The 15,436-nt window shown below is 37.0% G+C and overlaps 1 protein-coding gene across 15 annotated transcripts in view; it reads left to right on the top strand.

The window, feature by feature from the left end:
- The window catches only part of zmym4.2 (zinc finger MYM-type containing 4, tandem duplicate 2), an 87,363-nt gene that overhangs the window by 65,082 nt on the left and 6,845 nt on the right, over positions 1-15,436 (top strand). For 12 of the 15 annotated variants that reach the window (XM_067426552.1, XM_067426544.1, XM_067426553.1 and 9 more), the window contains exons 5-20: positions 3,399-3,454; positions 3,614-3,688; positions 5,084-5,162; positions 5,346-5,553; positions 5,632-5,761; positions 7,887-8,102; positions 8,923-9,070; positions 9,452-9,567; positions 11,033-11,332; positions 11,596-11,746; positions 11,868-12,043; positions 13,088-13,256; positions 13,446-13,556; positions 13,694-13,734; positions 13,912-14,056; positions 14,197-14,306. In XM_067426552.1, the coding sequence (XP_067282653.1) occupies positions 3,399-3,454; positions 3,614-3,688; positions 5,084-5,162; positions 5,346-5,553; positions 5,632-5,761; positions 7,887-8,102; positions 8,923-9,070; positions 9,452-9,567; positions 11,033-11,332; positions 11,596-11,746; positions 11,868-12,043; positions 13,088-13,256; positions 13,446-13,556; positions 13,694-13,734; positions 13,912-14,056; positions 14,197-14,306 (2,231 nt within the window). Of the gene's footprint in view, positions 1-522; positions 605-3,012; positions 3,250-3,398; positions 3,455-3,613; positions 3,689-5,083; positions 5,163-5,345; positions 5,554-5,631; positions 5,762-7,886; positions 8,103-8,922; positions 9,071-9,451; positions 9,568-11,032; positions 11,333-11,595; positions 11,747-11,867; positions 12,044-13,087; positions 13,257-13,445; positions 13,557-13,693; positions 13,735-13,911; positions 14,057-14,196; positions 14,307-15,436 lie in introns of all 15 variants that reach the window. The other 3 variants (XM_067426556.1, XM_067426557.1, XM_067426545.1) reach the window with 2 other exon arrangements.

Below are 15,436 nucleotides of genomic sequence, written 5' to 3'. Positions count from 1 at the left end.
TGCTAAGCTAAGCTGGCGGCGACCCTGTACACTAAAACAATGCATGCACATGAGACAAACATGCATTTGCCCACACATCTAAATGTAGGAACAAAGTTGAATACGCCCCATTTCTAAAAACGGTGGAGTGTTCTTTTGGCAAACAAAATTAAGAGTATAACAATAACATCTGTCAATGAGTATAAAATACTTGCATTTGAATTAACTTGATTTTCATAAACTCATTGGCAGATATTTGGTATTGTTTAAATCATAAAATCACAACAATTCTTACCCCAATTTTAAGCTGTTTTTTTTTTGTGTGTGTGGAAAAAAAGAGGTAAATGATGGCCTTTAGAGAACATATTGATCTATGATGTTCCCTTCAATTTATTCCTAAAATTTTCTTTAATTGGTCATAAAAAGGTATTGCTTTTATCTTCATAAAACCTGCATAAACCCTGTGTCACACAGGTGGAAAGTGAGCAGGTTTTACTTCTAAATTGTGATTGTAATATTGGTCACCTGACTGTTTTCTGACAGGATAATCCTGCAGAGATTGGGCTGCAAATTGGAGGAAGTTTTGATGGAAACGTCAGCATGGATTCTGATGCTTCTTCAGAAGGCAAGACAGATCTTAGTTTTCTTCCTACAAGTTAGGATTGGGCGATATGACCAATACCTTGTTTCAAACCTTTTATCCCATGATGTATATTATTATAATATTGTAGTTATATTTATTTTAGTTTGGTTATTAAGAATAAAAACAAAGCTAATTAGAAATCGTAGAAATACAGGTTTATGGTCATGTGACCAAGGGTGGCAAATCCACGATTCATTTTAAAGCCTAATTGGTGGGAGAGTTCGAGTTAATGTATAAACTGAATAGTGCAAGTTGTTTTGTTTGTGATGTCATGTTTTTTTGTGGTCATTTCATGTAAAGTTTAAATAAGTTTCATAGGTTAGATTAAATAATATTAGATACATTTTCCAAACGGCACACACAAGTGTCCTGCTCCCTCCAAAGTCCCTAGTTTCAGATCTCTTCCCTTCATAGTGACTGAGTTGGGCATATTCGTTGATAATTGTGTGTATTTTCGTCTATTCAAGGACAATTGAAGGAGAATCTAATTCAGGATCACATGCTGTCTCAGTCATTTTTCTGTATGCACGCTTTGGATGCGTGTCAGTAAGCGCGACTACACCATTTAATAATTTGTTAATAATATATAACTCTTATAATAAATAACCCTTCTTAACATCAAGCGTGTCCAGCTCTTAAAATTAAGAGTGATAAAGCAACATTAAAAAACAGTAGCTATTCTTCCATAACCCTGTTTAATGCCCATTTTGTAGTGTTGCATCAGAAATGAGTGATGTAAACGACAAAATAAATCCCTTAGTTCGCAAAATAGTTTATGTTCGCTCAAGGTGGATTTTTACTTGCGCATACACTGTGCTGTTTTTTGTTTTTTTTAGTTGATGTGAATAATGAGAGCTGGAAATGCAAATGTTGAAAAAAAGAAAGACAAGGTTTTTTTTAGATTTCTATAAAGAAACGGATTGCAAAACAATGATAAAGGGAGTTTACATCAAAAACACCAATCATAAAAAGGCTATATACCTAGGCTATACAGGTGGTGGTCATATAATTAGCATATCATCAAAAAGTTGATTTATTTCACAAATTCAATTCAAAAAGTGAAACTTGTATATTATATTTGTTCATTACACACAGACTGATATATTTAAAATGTTTATTTATTTTAATTTTGATGACAATATAACTGACAATTAAGGAACTGACAATTATAACTGACAATTAAGGAAAATCCCAAAGTCAGTATCTCAGAAAATTAGAATATTGTGAAAATGTTCCATACTGAAGACACCTGTGCCACACTCTAATCAGCTAATTAACTCAAAACACCTGTAAAGGCCTTTAAATGGTCTCTCTGTCTAGTTCTGTAAGCTACACAATCATGGGGAAGACTGCTGACTTGACAGTTGTCCAAAAGACGACCATTGACACCTTGCACAAGGACGGCAAGACACAAAAGTTCATTGCAAAAGAGGCAGCTGTTCACACAGCTGTGTCCAAGCACATTAATAGGGAGTGAAGGAAAATATGTGGTAGAAAATAGTGTACAAGCAATAGGAATAACTGTACCCTGGAAACAAAACCCATTCAAAAATGTGGGGGAGATCACAAAGAGTGGACTGCAGCTTGAGTCAGTGCTTCAAGAACCACTACGCACAGACGTATGCAAGACATGGGTTTCAGCTGTCGCATTCCTTGTGTTAAGCCACTCTTGAACAACTGACAGCATCAGGTATTGTGAAGCAGAAGAGCTGAAGGCCACTATCAGAGCAACCTGGGCTCTCATAACACCTGAGCAGTGCCACAGATTGATCGACTCCATGCCACGCCACATTGCTGCAGTAATTCAGGCAAAAGGAGTCCCAACTAAGTATTGAGTGCTGCTGTACATGCTCATACTTTTCATGATCGTACTTTTCAGTTGGCCAAGATTTCTAAAAATCCTTTCTTTGTATTGGTCTTAAGTAATTTTCTAATTTTGTGAGATACTGAATTTGGGATTTTTTTTTTTCAGTTATAATCATCAAAATGAAAAGAAATATACATTTGAAATATATCCGTCTCTGTGTAATGAATTAATATAATATACAAGTTTCACTTTTTGAATGGAATTAGTGAAATAAATAAACTTTTTGATGATATTCTAATTATATGACCACCACCTTTATATAACAGCTGCTCTCTCTGGAACGGCAGCAGCACCAACACACGTATCAACGCTCGCTGTGATCATACTTGTCAAAGGTTTATAGCTGTAGCAGAATTATTGGAAAAGATTGTTTAGGCATTTGAATAGAGATTGTGATATTTGTACTTACTTTATGGTTAGGAATAGGGTTTGGTTACTTGCATGTTATTATGCATAATTTACTTATTACTTTGAGTACATAGAATGTGTAACTGTAATTAATTTAATAATTTCCCACTTTTAGGAGCAAAGTCTAGCCCTTCACAGTCTGCAGTTTCACAGCTGGGCTCTACATCTGCAGCAAGTGTCCTTATGGCCAGTGAGGATTCCACAGGACATCCGGACATGTACGCAGAGGACATAGCACAGTCTTCAGAAGAGCTTGTGATCACTAAAGTTGAGGACTGCACGAATGAAATGGCAGTAGACCAGAATGAAGATTACAGTGGGAAGATGGAAGTAGACCGAACAATAGATTCAGGTAATTGAACCAATAATTTAATTTTAGTTGGTTCAGACTCTTGCTCCTTTAAAACTATACTTATTATAAATTCCTAATAAGTTTATACTGTTTATGTTCTTTGAATTGAACATGATTTGTTGTATTGAGCATGACTTCCTGTTTAACAGAAACAAAGAAAAACCAAGATGGAAAAACCAAGACAAATGAATCATCTGCTCTAACGGTAAGCACAGCACCACTGTTTAATGTTTACCACTGAGGTGAAAATAAGTTTGAGTTTGTTTGCTAATCCATGAAGCACATATAAAATCACTTACATTTGTCCAGCAAAGACAGGCTGTTGACAAAAATTAAAGTGACCTTTGTCATTCTACCTTTGAAGATCAAGGATGAACCAATGGATGAAGAGTGGAAGAAAGTGTTGCAGCCCCCTGTGAGAAACATTAAGGAAGATGAGGTGCTCTACTTTTGTAACTATTATACATTTGTTTGTTTGTTTTAACACTCAGTTATGCATTTATGATGCATACATTATAATTCATAAATTAAAATGTTCCAACAACAACATTAACTGTTTTGATAATACATATACAAGACTTGAGTAATGCTGGAAATTCAGCTTTCTTATTACAGAAATAAATTACATTTTCAAATGTAATGTTAATTATATTTTAAATGGGCAACATTATAAAACATTTTATTCTAGGTTGTAAAAATATTTCATAAAGATTTTTTACTTCATTAAATACATTTTTATTGAACTTTTTTTTTGGTGTGTAAGAATGGAAAAACTAGCTGATGCTGAAATGTCTAATCACTCTGAGAAAACAAAGGAAATTAGCATTTGAACTCATTCATACAGTTAGCGTCTCTGTCCGAGACATCACACTGAGTGAACCATCTACTAATGACTAATTTACATGCCTTTCCTTTCACATGAAACTTCCCCCAAATTCCTGCTCCCCCAAACTTGAGATCACCTGAAATGCACCAGAAATCTCTTTGCTACAATGTCAATCCTCATGATACAGTATTATATGTGTTTGATATCATTTGAAATGTCTCAGTGCGACTGGTACAAATATCTCTACTCCACAGAAGTAAACTAGAACATCATAAATGTTTTGAGAGTTTAAAGATATCTTTCCTTGGTGTATGGTGGGTGTGGCTTTCAGCCATTTGGCCTCTCTTCTTCTCAAGTTTATAGGACTTGATTCATGCAAATTCCTATTGTGAACTCTTGTTTCCATTTGAAAGAGTTTCAAATGGTTCTGGGTATGCATCTGGTTCTGGGTATTTAAGGAAATGTTGCAAAGAGCTCAGGGCTCGATTCTGTAGTCAGCTCAGCCCGTAATGCTAGACGTTTCAAGATAGCCAGCATTATGTAATTTTCAGAAGTCAGGTATACATTTCATTCTTTACTTCAGAGTATTTGATGTTATATGGATTAGGCTACCTTTGAATTGATTATATAATTGGCGTTATACATTTACCTGACTGTTAATAAATTGTTACACTTTGATTGATTCTGACTTGCTCTGGAATTATTCAGGTTACGAACGGGCATAATTTCAACAAAGGGTTAAACGGAATAATTAAATGTGTACTTAAACTATTAAATATAAATGACCAGATAACCAATTGGCATTCTAACCTAAATTCTAAATTATGATTAAATGGAGTCAGATAACGAGGAATTGGAATAAAATCCCTTTTCCCCGCTGAAAAGACGAACGCGCAGCGACCTTCCCCCGCGGATTGTTAGCCTCCATTGGGACGATTTGGGCGGCCTTACAGATGAAACTTATTTCAAAAATAAAAATGGATTATCCCAATGTGTTTATGCTTGCAGGACTTTGAACAAACACCTGATGGTTTCAAGATCGGAGCTGCATTCTCTGTTGGAGTAAATGCTTCCACGGCATCCATCGGTATAAACATTACAGTGGTTGTAAGCTTTGTATATATTTTAATGCATTTGTTCCAAACTTGACACTTACATATTTCGTTTTAAATTTGTAATCATCCTTCAAACAGGATAAAAAACCTTTTGGGTGAGCTTTTCCTTTAAACATCTAAAGTCAGTTTCTTACATTGTTCTTTTCTTGTCACAGGAGCTCCAGTAAATGTCCCAGAAAAGGCTCCATCAGTCCCAGCCGAACCTATTCAACCTTTTAATCAAGTTGGTTTGCTCTGCACAGCCTGTAATAAGGTCATGCTGAAGGGACAAACGGCATTCCAGCGCAGTGGCTCTTCTAAACTCTACTGCTCACCTGCATGTCTCTGCAGCAGCAAGACCAAAACATGTCACGGCTGCCGAAAGTACGCTTGCAACATTTCATTCAACAGTATAATTGTATATTGCTGGAATTAATTGCCCTGATGTACCTTTACCTTCAGAGAGATTCGAGACCACCATAACACTGTAAATGGCCCGGTGGACATGTCAGGGACTTTGAAGGAATTCTGCAGTCAGAAATGCCTCAGTGCTTTAAACTTCAAGTGCAGTGTGTGTCAGAAGACAGGAGTGGTGAGTAGACTTCTCCATCTGTGCTGAAGAATACACCGTTCTGTAGGGCAGGGCATTGACAAATTCACAATTCGATTTCAATTCTTAAGCTTGCGATTCATATAAATTCGATTTTATTTTTTATACATTGGGATAGTTGATGTTGTATATAATTTTATATATATGTTGTTAATTATATCCTTTTGAATGCGTGTTTGCCTTTCACTTCCGCTTTCTAATTCATGGTCGTGCAGATGTGTATAGAGCCCGGCGGTACTGTCCGTGCATTTTACAAGATAATATATTTGTCAATGACGCTAAGGATCTGTTGCACACCAGTTCCTCCAACATCATCCTGTCAATTATCTCTCCTTAAGCCGGGTACATACAAAAAGCTTTATGATCTCTTATAGGAGTTTAAAAATGTGACAGACCAAAAACACGATGATGATGAAATCATAATTTAACCGTTTTGTTCCTCTAGTGTGTCGCAATGTGACTAGGAATGATATTCTTTAGCCTGACGTGGTCGTACTCTATTAGTCAGAATATTGAGTCTGATGCTCCATTGGGCTGTGATTATGGGGCGTGTTTCAACCAAAACAGGAAAGACCTCAATTGGATAGACCTACAACCAATCAGAGCAACGAAGCGACACATTACGTTAATTGTCGAATGTCAACAGAGCTCAACTGCACTGTGTTGCTAAGTCCGTTTTTTTCCACGGGTTGTTTTCCATGTCCGCTTGTTGAAGTGACTATTATGTGATATATAGCCATGACCCATGAATGTGAATTTTAGCAGGCAATCTTGCCAAAATAACCTTGCTAGTAGTTGCCGCATTTTGTTGTAAAAACTTGGCAACCCTGTCTGCACGCACGCTGAAATAAACGATCTTTGCCGGTGTTGTAAAAAAAAAAGATTTTAAGGATACACAGAGTATAGGGTTGTGCCGATGGACGATATCATCGTCCATCGTGATGGAGGAACACCATCGTGATGCCACGCCCCGCCCCGCTGCGAGTCTTGCGAGTCAACACCAGAGTAGGCTATGTCAGCAGAATGGAGCAGCGGCAATTTCCCCTCCACGCTCTATACATTTTATCTACGGATCAATACAGATGTTTGCTCATTCAAAATCATATAATAGAATAACTGTATATTGTAACTACAGTACTAATAACTGTAATCAAGCACTACAAGATGTTTTTGAATGCATTAGAGAGAACGATTACGTGTGTGAATAAGTGCTACCTTCAAATGTGCTTTCACGCGATCATATTCAGTATGTAGAAGGTTAAAAAAAACATCCCACTCATGCCCATCGCCGTGATCCATCAGTATCAAGCTTTTTGTTTAATGTGTGAGTTCTGAACACTGCACTATGCTTATTTAAATCATTTAGTTTCTACACATATTAGGCTACATATTTCTCATGTCTGTGAGGCAAGCCTGCTGAGTTTCAGTTTGAGACGCGCTTCAGTTCACAATGAAAGCGATGGTTTCCGCGACCGTCTACTTATTAGCTTTTTATTAATTAAATACATGCAATTGGCCGAAGAAACCTTTATTAAAATTAAGAGACAATTTGTACAAAATGAAAGAGGCTTTTTACAAAACAAAACTTAATATTCAACTAAATATAACCACCAAAATCATTTCTGACCCACTTGCATCTTTGCACTTGTATCAGATGAAATTTAAAAAAATAATATTATAATATTTAAACATAAATATGAAAGGGAAAAAAAACATTGTGTAATGGCTACAACAAGTATAGTAAGCTACAGATGTATGTCATGTCTGAGCTGGATTTGAACGAACATCATCCAAGCCCCTTTGATGACGTGCATGATTATGTTACTGTTGATCATCTGTCTATCATCGTCTAAAGCCCGCCCTGATGATTTCATTGGTCCGAACACTTTCAGTTTGGGCATAATTACTCCTCTATGGATCGAGTCCAGACCGAACAACCCAAGCTCAAATGTTGTGGGCGGGGCTGAGTTTGGCTGGCATCCAGGCTAGATATTTATGTGCTCAATTGAAAAGAGATCTCTATTGGAAAGAATATTTTGTTGCCTTAATTGTCTAATTAATATAATTGTCACTGAGTTTTTAAAGATCTGAAATTGTCACTTCTCAGACTCACACTCATGAAGTGAACTCCATGGGCTCCATTCATAAGCTGTGCAGCGACAGCTGCTTAAACCAGTTCTGCTCCTCCAATAAGCTGAACATGAGCAGCTGTGTGAACTGCGGTGGATACTGCTATGGCACAGACACTCAGTGTCCGTCTCTGCGGATGGAGGACAGAGTTATGAAGTTCTGCAAACAAAACTGCCTCACAGCCTATAAACAGGTAATTGCAAGGGAACAGTAATAGGACTCATTAGGTTATCAGTCATTTTGTTCAAATGCTATTATTAAAGTGCCCCAGTTTTGCTTTTTTAATATTACCTTACATGCAGTGTGTAATCTAGCTGTTTGTGATTTTGTAAAAGGTCTGCAAAGTTTTAAAGGTCAAAGTGCGCAGCAGAAGAATTGATTCTGAAATGCCGAAACGTGTCGTCAGTAATTCCAGTCTTACTTCCGGTTACATTAAATTTCATAATGTCCACCTTTGGTCTTCATTGGCTGCCAACGAACAACTTCTACTTTGACCCTCAAACGCTGTAGCTGATTGGAAGAGTTTCTTTTGTGTTGTTGACATGTCGAGAAGACGCTTTTTTCAACTTTGCTGTGAATCCTGCTGTGGAGACTTGTGCTGGAATTGATACTGAAAAACTGACGCAAATCGTAGTATCCCTGTATCGTAGTATGTCTGTATCCCTGTGTATTATGTGCCGAGGAAGTTCCTGGAGCTGAAATTAAGATGTGTTAAATGTTTTGCTACCAACTTGAGCTTTAAGTGGCAGATCAACAAACTGGGCTGTCTGACCAATCAGAGCAGAGCTCTTGGAAATGGGGATTAGAGAGATGAACAATCCGAAAGAGAAATGATGTGATGTGCAATGTATATTAAGAGAAAATTGAAGTGTTTTGTCCTTGGATGCATGTGTACCTATTGTAGGATACCTCCAAAACAAGATTGGGAACCTTTAAAATAGCGTAATAGGGGCACTTTAAAGTTAAGTATTTTAAGTGCAAGTAAATAAACTGGATAAACTCTTCATTTATAGAGGAGTCTGAAACTTGTCACCTGCAAACTGTGTCATACCCTGCGCCCGGCTGCAGATGCGGTGGACAGTCCCAACTCGGAGGGCATCAGGGAGCTTTTCTGCTCTGCTTCCTGTGTAATGGCGAGTAAAGGCCAGACCAGTTCTTCAGGTACCGTGACCATACATTTACCCACAACTCTATGTGCTTAATCATAGGAATGCACAGAAACCAATTGCAGTCTGAGCATGAGTACCGATAATTTCAAGATATTAGCCAATACCTACCATTCAAAAGTTTAGGGCCGGTAAGATTTTAAAATCTTTTGGAAAGAAGTCTCATGCTCACCAAAGCTGCATTTATTTAAGAATAACATTTAATAATTTTTTGAAAGTATTTTCTATGTGGATATATTTTAAAATGTATTTTTTTCCTGTGATGGTAAGTCTTATGCTCACCAAAGCTGCATTTATTTAATAATATTTACATAATGTAGTATTATACATACGAACATAAAGTGCATACATGTGTCTTTGTTGTCTTGTAAACAAGGTGTTCCAGTGGAATGTAACAACTGCAAGCTGAAACTAATGCCCCAGTACCACATAGCCATGTTTGATGGATCCGTTCAGAACTTCTGCTCTTTTTCCTGTGTACTAGCATATAAGGTATAGTATTGTTATATCTGGGATGGGGAATATGGCCTAAAATCCATATTGCGATATACATTGCAGCCTCTTGCAATAACGATATATATTGCGATATATATATACATTATAATAGAACCTTCTGAAAAATTCTGCTTGAATGTCCTTGGTTCTTAAATGCCACCCAAGATGCAGAGAACAGAAAAAAACTGGTGTCTTTTTAATTAAGGAACAGACACTAACAATACTTTTAGTATTAGGCAAAGACAATCCTTTTGTGTAATGCTCAGATACTTTAAATTAAAACATATTTCAAACTAGTCTCTTACCTCCAGCCTAATATAACGTATTTGGTTTTAAACATTTTGTTCTCTTAATGAATTGAAAACTGATGTCTTGTTAATAGAGGAATGGATACTATGAATCAGGGAACAGAGATGTCACGATTACAAAATTCCTTTAGTCGGTACCAATACCATACACATTTTACAGTATTTTTTAATTCAATACGTTTATTATTTAAGATGATATTCATTATAAGTAAACAGCAACGTTAAATAAACATTAAAGGCTGTATGCTGTTTAAAAGTAAACATTGTTTATAAAAATATCAAGTGAAAAATAATCAACCATCTAGGCATTATTAGTAGTAGTACGTTAGTAGAGACAAATTATTATTATTATTAACGTTAGGTAGAGACTACCGGTAAGTTAAATCAACCAGTAGCCTAATTATGAAAATTCTCACGTTCAACCGAACTTTTATTATGACGGGTTGTCGTGAAGACCTTTGAGGGTCTGTATTAATTTAATATCACATGACAGTTTTCAAATTTTCAGTTTTATGAAAATTTTCTCACGTTCAACCGAACTTTTATTATGACGGGTTGCCGTGAAGACCTTTGAGTGTCTGCCTGTATTCATTCATATCATCAAATCATCAGTTTTCTCAAATAAAACGGTAAATTCTCATGAAGTGATTTATGCGTCCGTGTCTTCATATAGAGACACACGGCAGAGACTAGAAACAGAAAGACAGCGAGCGTGTGTGTGCGCTCGCGCTCGTCCGCGCATCTCTGCGTCGGACGCCAAAGGCCCTTTCACACCGGACGCGTAACGAAAAAGCTAAGCGAATATTTCGTAAAGGGCCTTAATCCGAACCAAGTCCAAAAGGATGTTGCGCCGGCCTTTATCAAAGTTCCTTTATTTCGCTTTCAGCTATGTTTACTCAAGATGACTAATGATGCGTTGCAATCAGTTGCAGCTCGTGGCTCTAAATTTCGCGGGTAGATTCCGTCATCAACATGCATTATCGCGAGAGTGCAATATAATTAAAATCTATCGTAAGCCAATTTTGTATCGTTTATATAGCATATCGTTTATATATCGCCCATTACTCTGGCACTGGTATTTTTGCTTAGTATATAGGAATCGTGCATGTTAAAATATTTGAATGCTAATAGTTTGATTGTTCTGTTTGGTCCAGGAGTTCTTCAGTAAGAAAAAACCTAACAAGCAGGTGAACATGGCAACTTCTACAAGCAGCTCCAAAACCATCAGCAAATCTACTCGCAAACCTGCTGCTCCCAAACCTTCTGCTCCCAAACCTGCTCCCCAACCTGCTCCCAAACCTGCTCCCCAACCTGCTCCCAAACCTGCATCATCAGAGCCCAGCTCCTCAACAAAGACTAGCACTCCCAGTGGTTCAGTGCAGACAGTCGCCAAGATCCCTTGCTCTCAGTGTCTGAACTCTTTCTTCCACAGACCTGAACTGCTGGAGTTTAAGGTACTCCTGTTCACTGTTACTTGACTTACTTGTTTTATTAGGCCAATTACAAAAACTGGGTTTTTAAGGAGTCAGGACATGAGAAATCAAATTTGCTATGTTCTTGTGACATGAGCTCTTTGTACCGTTAAAGCATCATGGCTTAGAAAGTAATTATAAACAAAGCATTTATTTAATCAAGCAATTTTTTTATTTTAAAGGCATCCCGGACGGACGGACAGATAGATAGTTGACTTTAACCTCTTTTTTATCTGGTCTTTCAGAGGAAAATGTACGCCTTCTGCAATAATGCTTGTATTGAGGAGTTTAGAAGAATCAACAACATTGTGGCTCACTGTGAACACTGCAAGCTCAATAAATCTGTGACACTAGTGAGAAGGATAAACAAGGTCGACCGTTCTTTCTGCAGTGAGAGTAAGTTTAAGCATTAATATTTAATTTGTTTGGAACCGTTATTTTTTAAATAACCACAAATGTGTTGTTGTCAATTTGTATGTGTGACCTTTCGTTTGTGGATTTATTTATTTCTGTACAGGATGCAAGTCACTCTTTGAGCATAACCAGTTCAAGAAATGGGGGAAGAAACACTGTCGCAACTGCTTCTACTGTGACAGCAGCTCAAAGACTGTGGTGACCAAGGTCTTTGATGGCAAGCAAGAGGAGTTCTGTGGGAAAGATTGCTTATCAAAACATAGTTTATTAATCCGCCAGGTAATATTTAACATTTTAACACAGTATGTTGTTGTGGAGGGAAGGAGGTGGGAACAGACAAACTTAAATTATATTAAAATAAACAAACATCAAAACAAAAGAAAGCACATGAAAAATGTACACACATAATAAAACAAACAAAACTGCTGCTGTGATGTCTATCAGAAAATCACTCAATGCTCTTGACTCTTGACTACATGAATTCTGTATATTTCCTTATTGTTTTTTATTAATATATAAAAAAAATATTTGTTTTAGCTATTTAGTTAGTTATTTACTTAGCTGTTAATCTATTTAGTTATGTAGTTATTTATTGTTTATTTGCTTTAGTTATGCAGAAAAGGGTCATGAAGAGGTCACATATTGTGTCATACTATGTTACATTTTGCTGCAACATTGCACTTAAAGGGTTTGTTCACCCAAAAATGAAATTTATGTCATTAATGACTCACTCTAATGTCGTTCCTCACCCGTAAGACCTCCGTTCATCTTCAGAAAACAGTTTAAGATATTTTATATTTAATCCTCAAATAAATATTTAAATGGTTATGAATCAGCGTATCGATTCATGATTCAGATCACGTGTCAAACTCCTGAAATCATGTGACATTGGTGATTTAAATCATGAATCAGTACACTGATTCATAACCATTTGAATCGTTATTTGAGGATTGAAAACAAACAGGGAAGACAAGACAATGCTGAATAGAGTCATAGTTTTTTATTTTTGGACCAAAATGTATTTTTGATGCTTCAAGAGATTCTAACTAACTAACTGATGTCACATATGGACTACTTTGATTATGTTTTTATTCCCTTTATGGACATGGACAGTATCGTGTGCATACACTCTCGAGACTAAATATAAAATAACTTAAACTGTGTGTGAAGATGAACCGAGGTCTTACAGGTATGTAACGACATTAGGGTGAGTCACTAATGACATCAATTTCATTTTTGGGTGAACTAACTCCTGAAGAAATTATGAAACCAGTGTGGCTTCTAAAAGTAACATTGGGTGTTTCTGCTGCACAATTTTGACAGGAAATAAAGTGCTCCATGTGCAGGCAGGCCAAGAAAACGACAGAGACGGTGAAATGGCTGGGTGAGATGAAGCATTTCTGCAGCCTGCGGTGCCTGATGTTCTTTTGCAGTCTGCAGGGCATCACTGGAACTGTCATCAAAGCTACAAGCAAATCTCTAGCCACACAGAGTATGTTCTCTTTTATATTACCGTAGATTTCTTGGATATTTGGGTTGGTCTGCTTTTTTCTCACTGCTTTTATTTTCTCCATTTTTGGTTCATTCTGTAGATTCTGTAATTGGCTGGGGGTCAGTGTGGCAAATCCTAAATGTTTCACTTTCTTTAGTCTGGAGTCCTGCGATGTCACTGTCTCCACAGGTGCGACTCCAGTATCCTCTGCAGTCCCTCAAAGTACTAAAGAGGCCACACCAGTTATTGCCAGTGTTGTTTCACTTTCAAATGCATCTAACAAACAGCCAGATCCAAAAGGTGATTTAACCACAGAAACATTAACCATTTAAACACTTGTTACACTGAACAGAACACTTATACATTACGCATATGATTATAGACTGAAATGCATTTTGTGCTCAAATTACTCACATTTAACCCTTTTGTGTCCTCAGGCTCAGTTCCAGCTGCTGTTACTGTAAAAGTTACAGAACATGTGAGTTTGTCTGGAAAAATCAGTTTTTACATCCATAGTCTTAAACATGAGGTTTTCAATAAAACTTGTATTTGTTGAGAGCAGAATCTGGATTCAAAAGGCTATTTTTATTTCAGCTATTTTTCAATGCATCTGATTTGCTTTGATCTGATCTTCTGTTCTTTGCTCTGCTCATAGAAACGTACTGTGACATCTCCTGTCTCGTCATCCCAAATCCTGAAGAATAAAGTCTCGCAATATAAAGCCACGCAATATAAATCCACAAGCAAAAACAAAGCCACGTCCTGTAAACCTCACACTACTGATGCTGAGACACAAATAGGTATTCACCAGCTCCAGCTCGTGACTGCTTTTTTAGCAGGCTTATTCTGGACGAATCTTCCCTACTTGTTTTCTCTTTTTATTAATCACAAAATACGTTGCTGCAACAGTTTCATATACCATATCTCTTTTGTCCTGCAGATGAAATGCCTAAAGTGATAGTGCTGCCTGTGCCGGTGCCAGTCTATGTGCCAGTTCCCATGCATCTCTACACCCAATACGTTCCACAGGCTGTAGAGCTTCCACTTCCGGTACATCTATTCCCTCCTCTTCCTCATCCTCACCTTCCAAGTTTCTTCGTCACAGATGTTTAAAAATGCATCTAGCCTGAACTATTCCTTTTAACATGTTAAAAGTAGACATGTAAACAGTTGCCACTCTGGCTCAATGTAGTTTTAATAGCAGAAAAAAAGTCCAAGAATTCACAGTCTCACTGTCCGTAATGGACAAATCGTTAACACTGCTGACCCATGAGGTATTTTTCAGACATGAAATACAAAAGTCACCTAACATGAAACGTGAGTAATGGCCTAATGTTAGCAACTTTACGTGGCTTAACCTAGATAGTGCCTAATGACGCTACTGAAATTTTAAAGGGGGCATAACACAATTTGTCAATCTCATGTTAATCTTGAGTACCTATAGAGTGGTATTGCATCCTTCATATCTCCAAAGAGTCTTTATTTTTTTACAATATTAATAAAAGGCAGATGCGCTGTACCGATACTTACCTAAAAATAGCTAAACTTGTGGAGGTGGAGCTAAAGAATCTTGAGATATGGTTAACTTTCTGAATAACTTTCAATTCACCATACGTTCGTGTTGATGTGCTAATTAACAACAAAACGGACATTTGATAGTGTTTCACTCACCGTGTATGGTTTCGACTCTGAAAAAACTAACCGTATTAACTGTTTTCTTAACTCTGGTTTCCTGTCGGCTCTCATGTTGGAGCTTGCCTACTGTCTGCGTGACACGCATGTCCGGAAACGTGTACATGCTAGAAATAGAATCGACACTTATTTTTCACATGACACTTGTGTTGGAAGCGTTTCCAGGCAAAATAGGATAAGAATTTTTTTTCATTTTGACACGAATACATATTAATGAATGACATTTTGATGTTTGAAAGTCTGTAGGTTAACTTAAATGCAGGTATAGGCCTAATTGTAATAATTATTGATTTTTATCGATATAGGAAATACAGAACGAAATATTCTGTAGCATATTTTGCCATCAATACTGCTGACGATGTCTTTGCTGCATCAGTAGGCTATACAGCTCTGGACAAAATAAGAGACCACTTAACATTGATTTCTCAACGTTAAGTAGCCTCTTAATTTTTCCCAGAGCTGTATATTTATGTTTAACACGAAGTATA

The sequence above is a fragment of the Pseudorasbora parva genome, chromosome 19 (genome assembly GCF_024679245.1).
Source record: "Pseudorasbora parva isolate DD20220531a chromosome 19, ASM2467924v1, whole genome shotgun sequence".
In the NCBI taxonomy this organism is placed as follows: Eukaryota; Metazoa; Chordata; class Actinopteri; order Cypriniformes; family Gobionidae; genus Pseudorasbora; species Pseudorasbora parva.
Note: the sequence above shows the minus strand (reverse complement) of the source record. Positions and strands in the feature narration are given on the sequence as shown.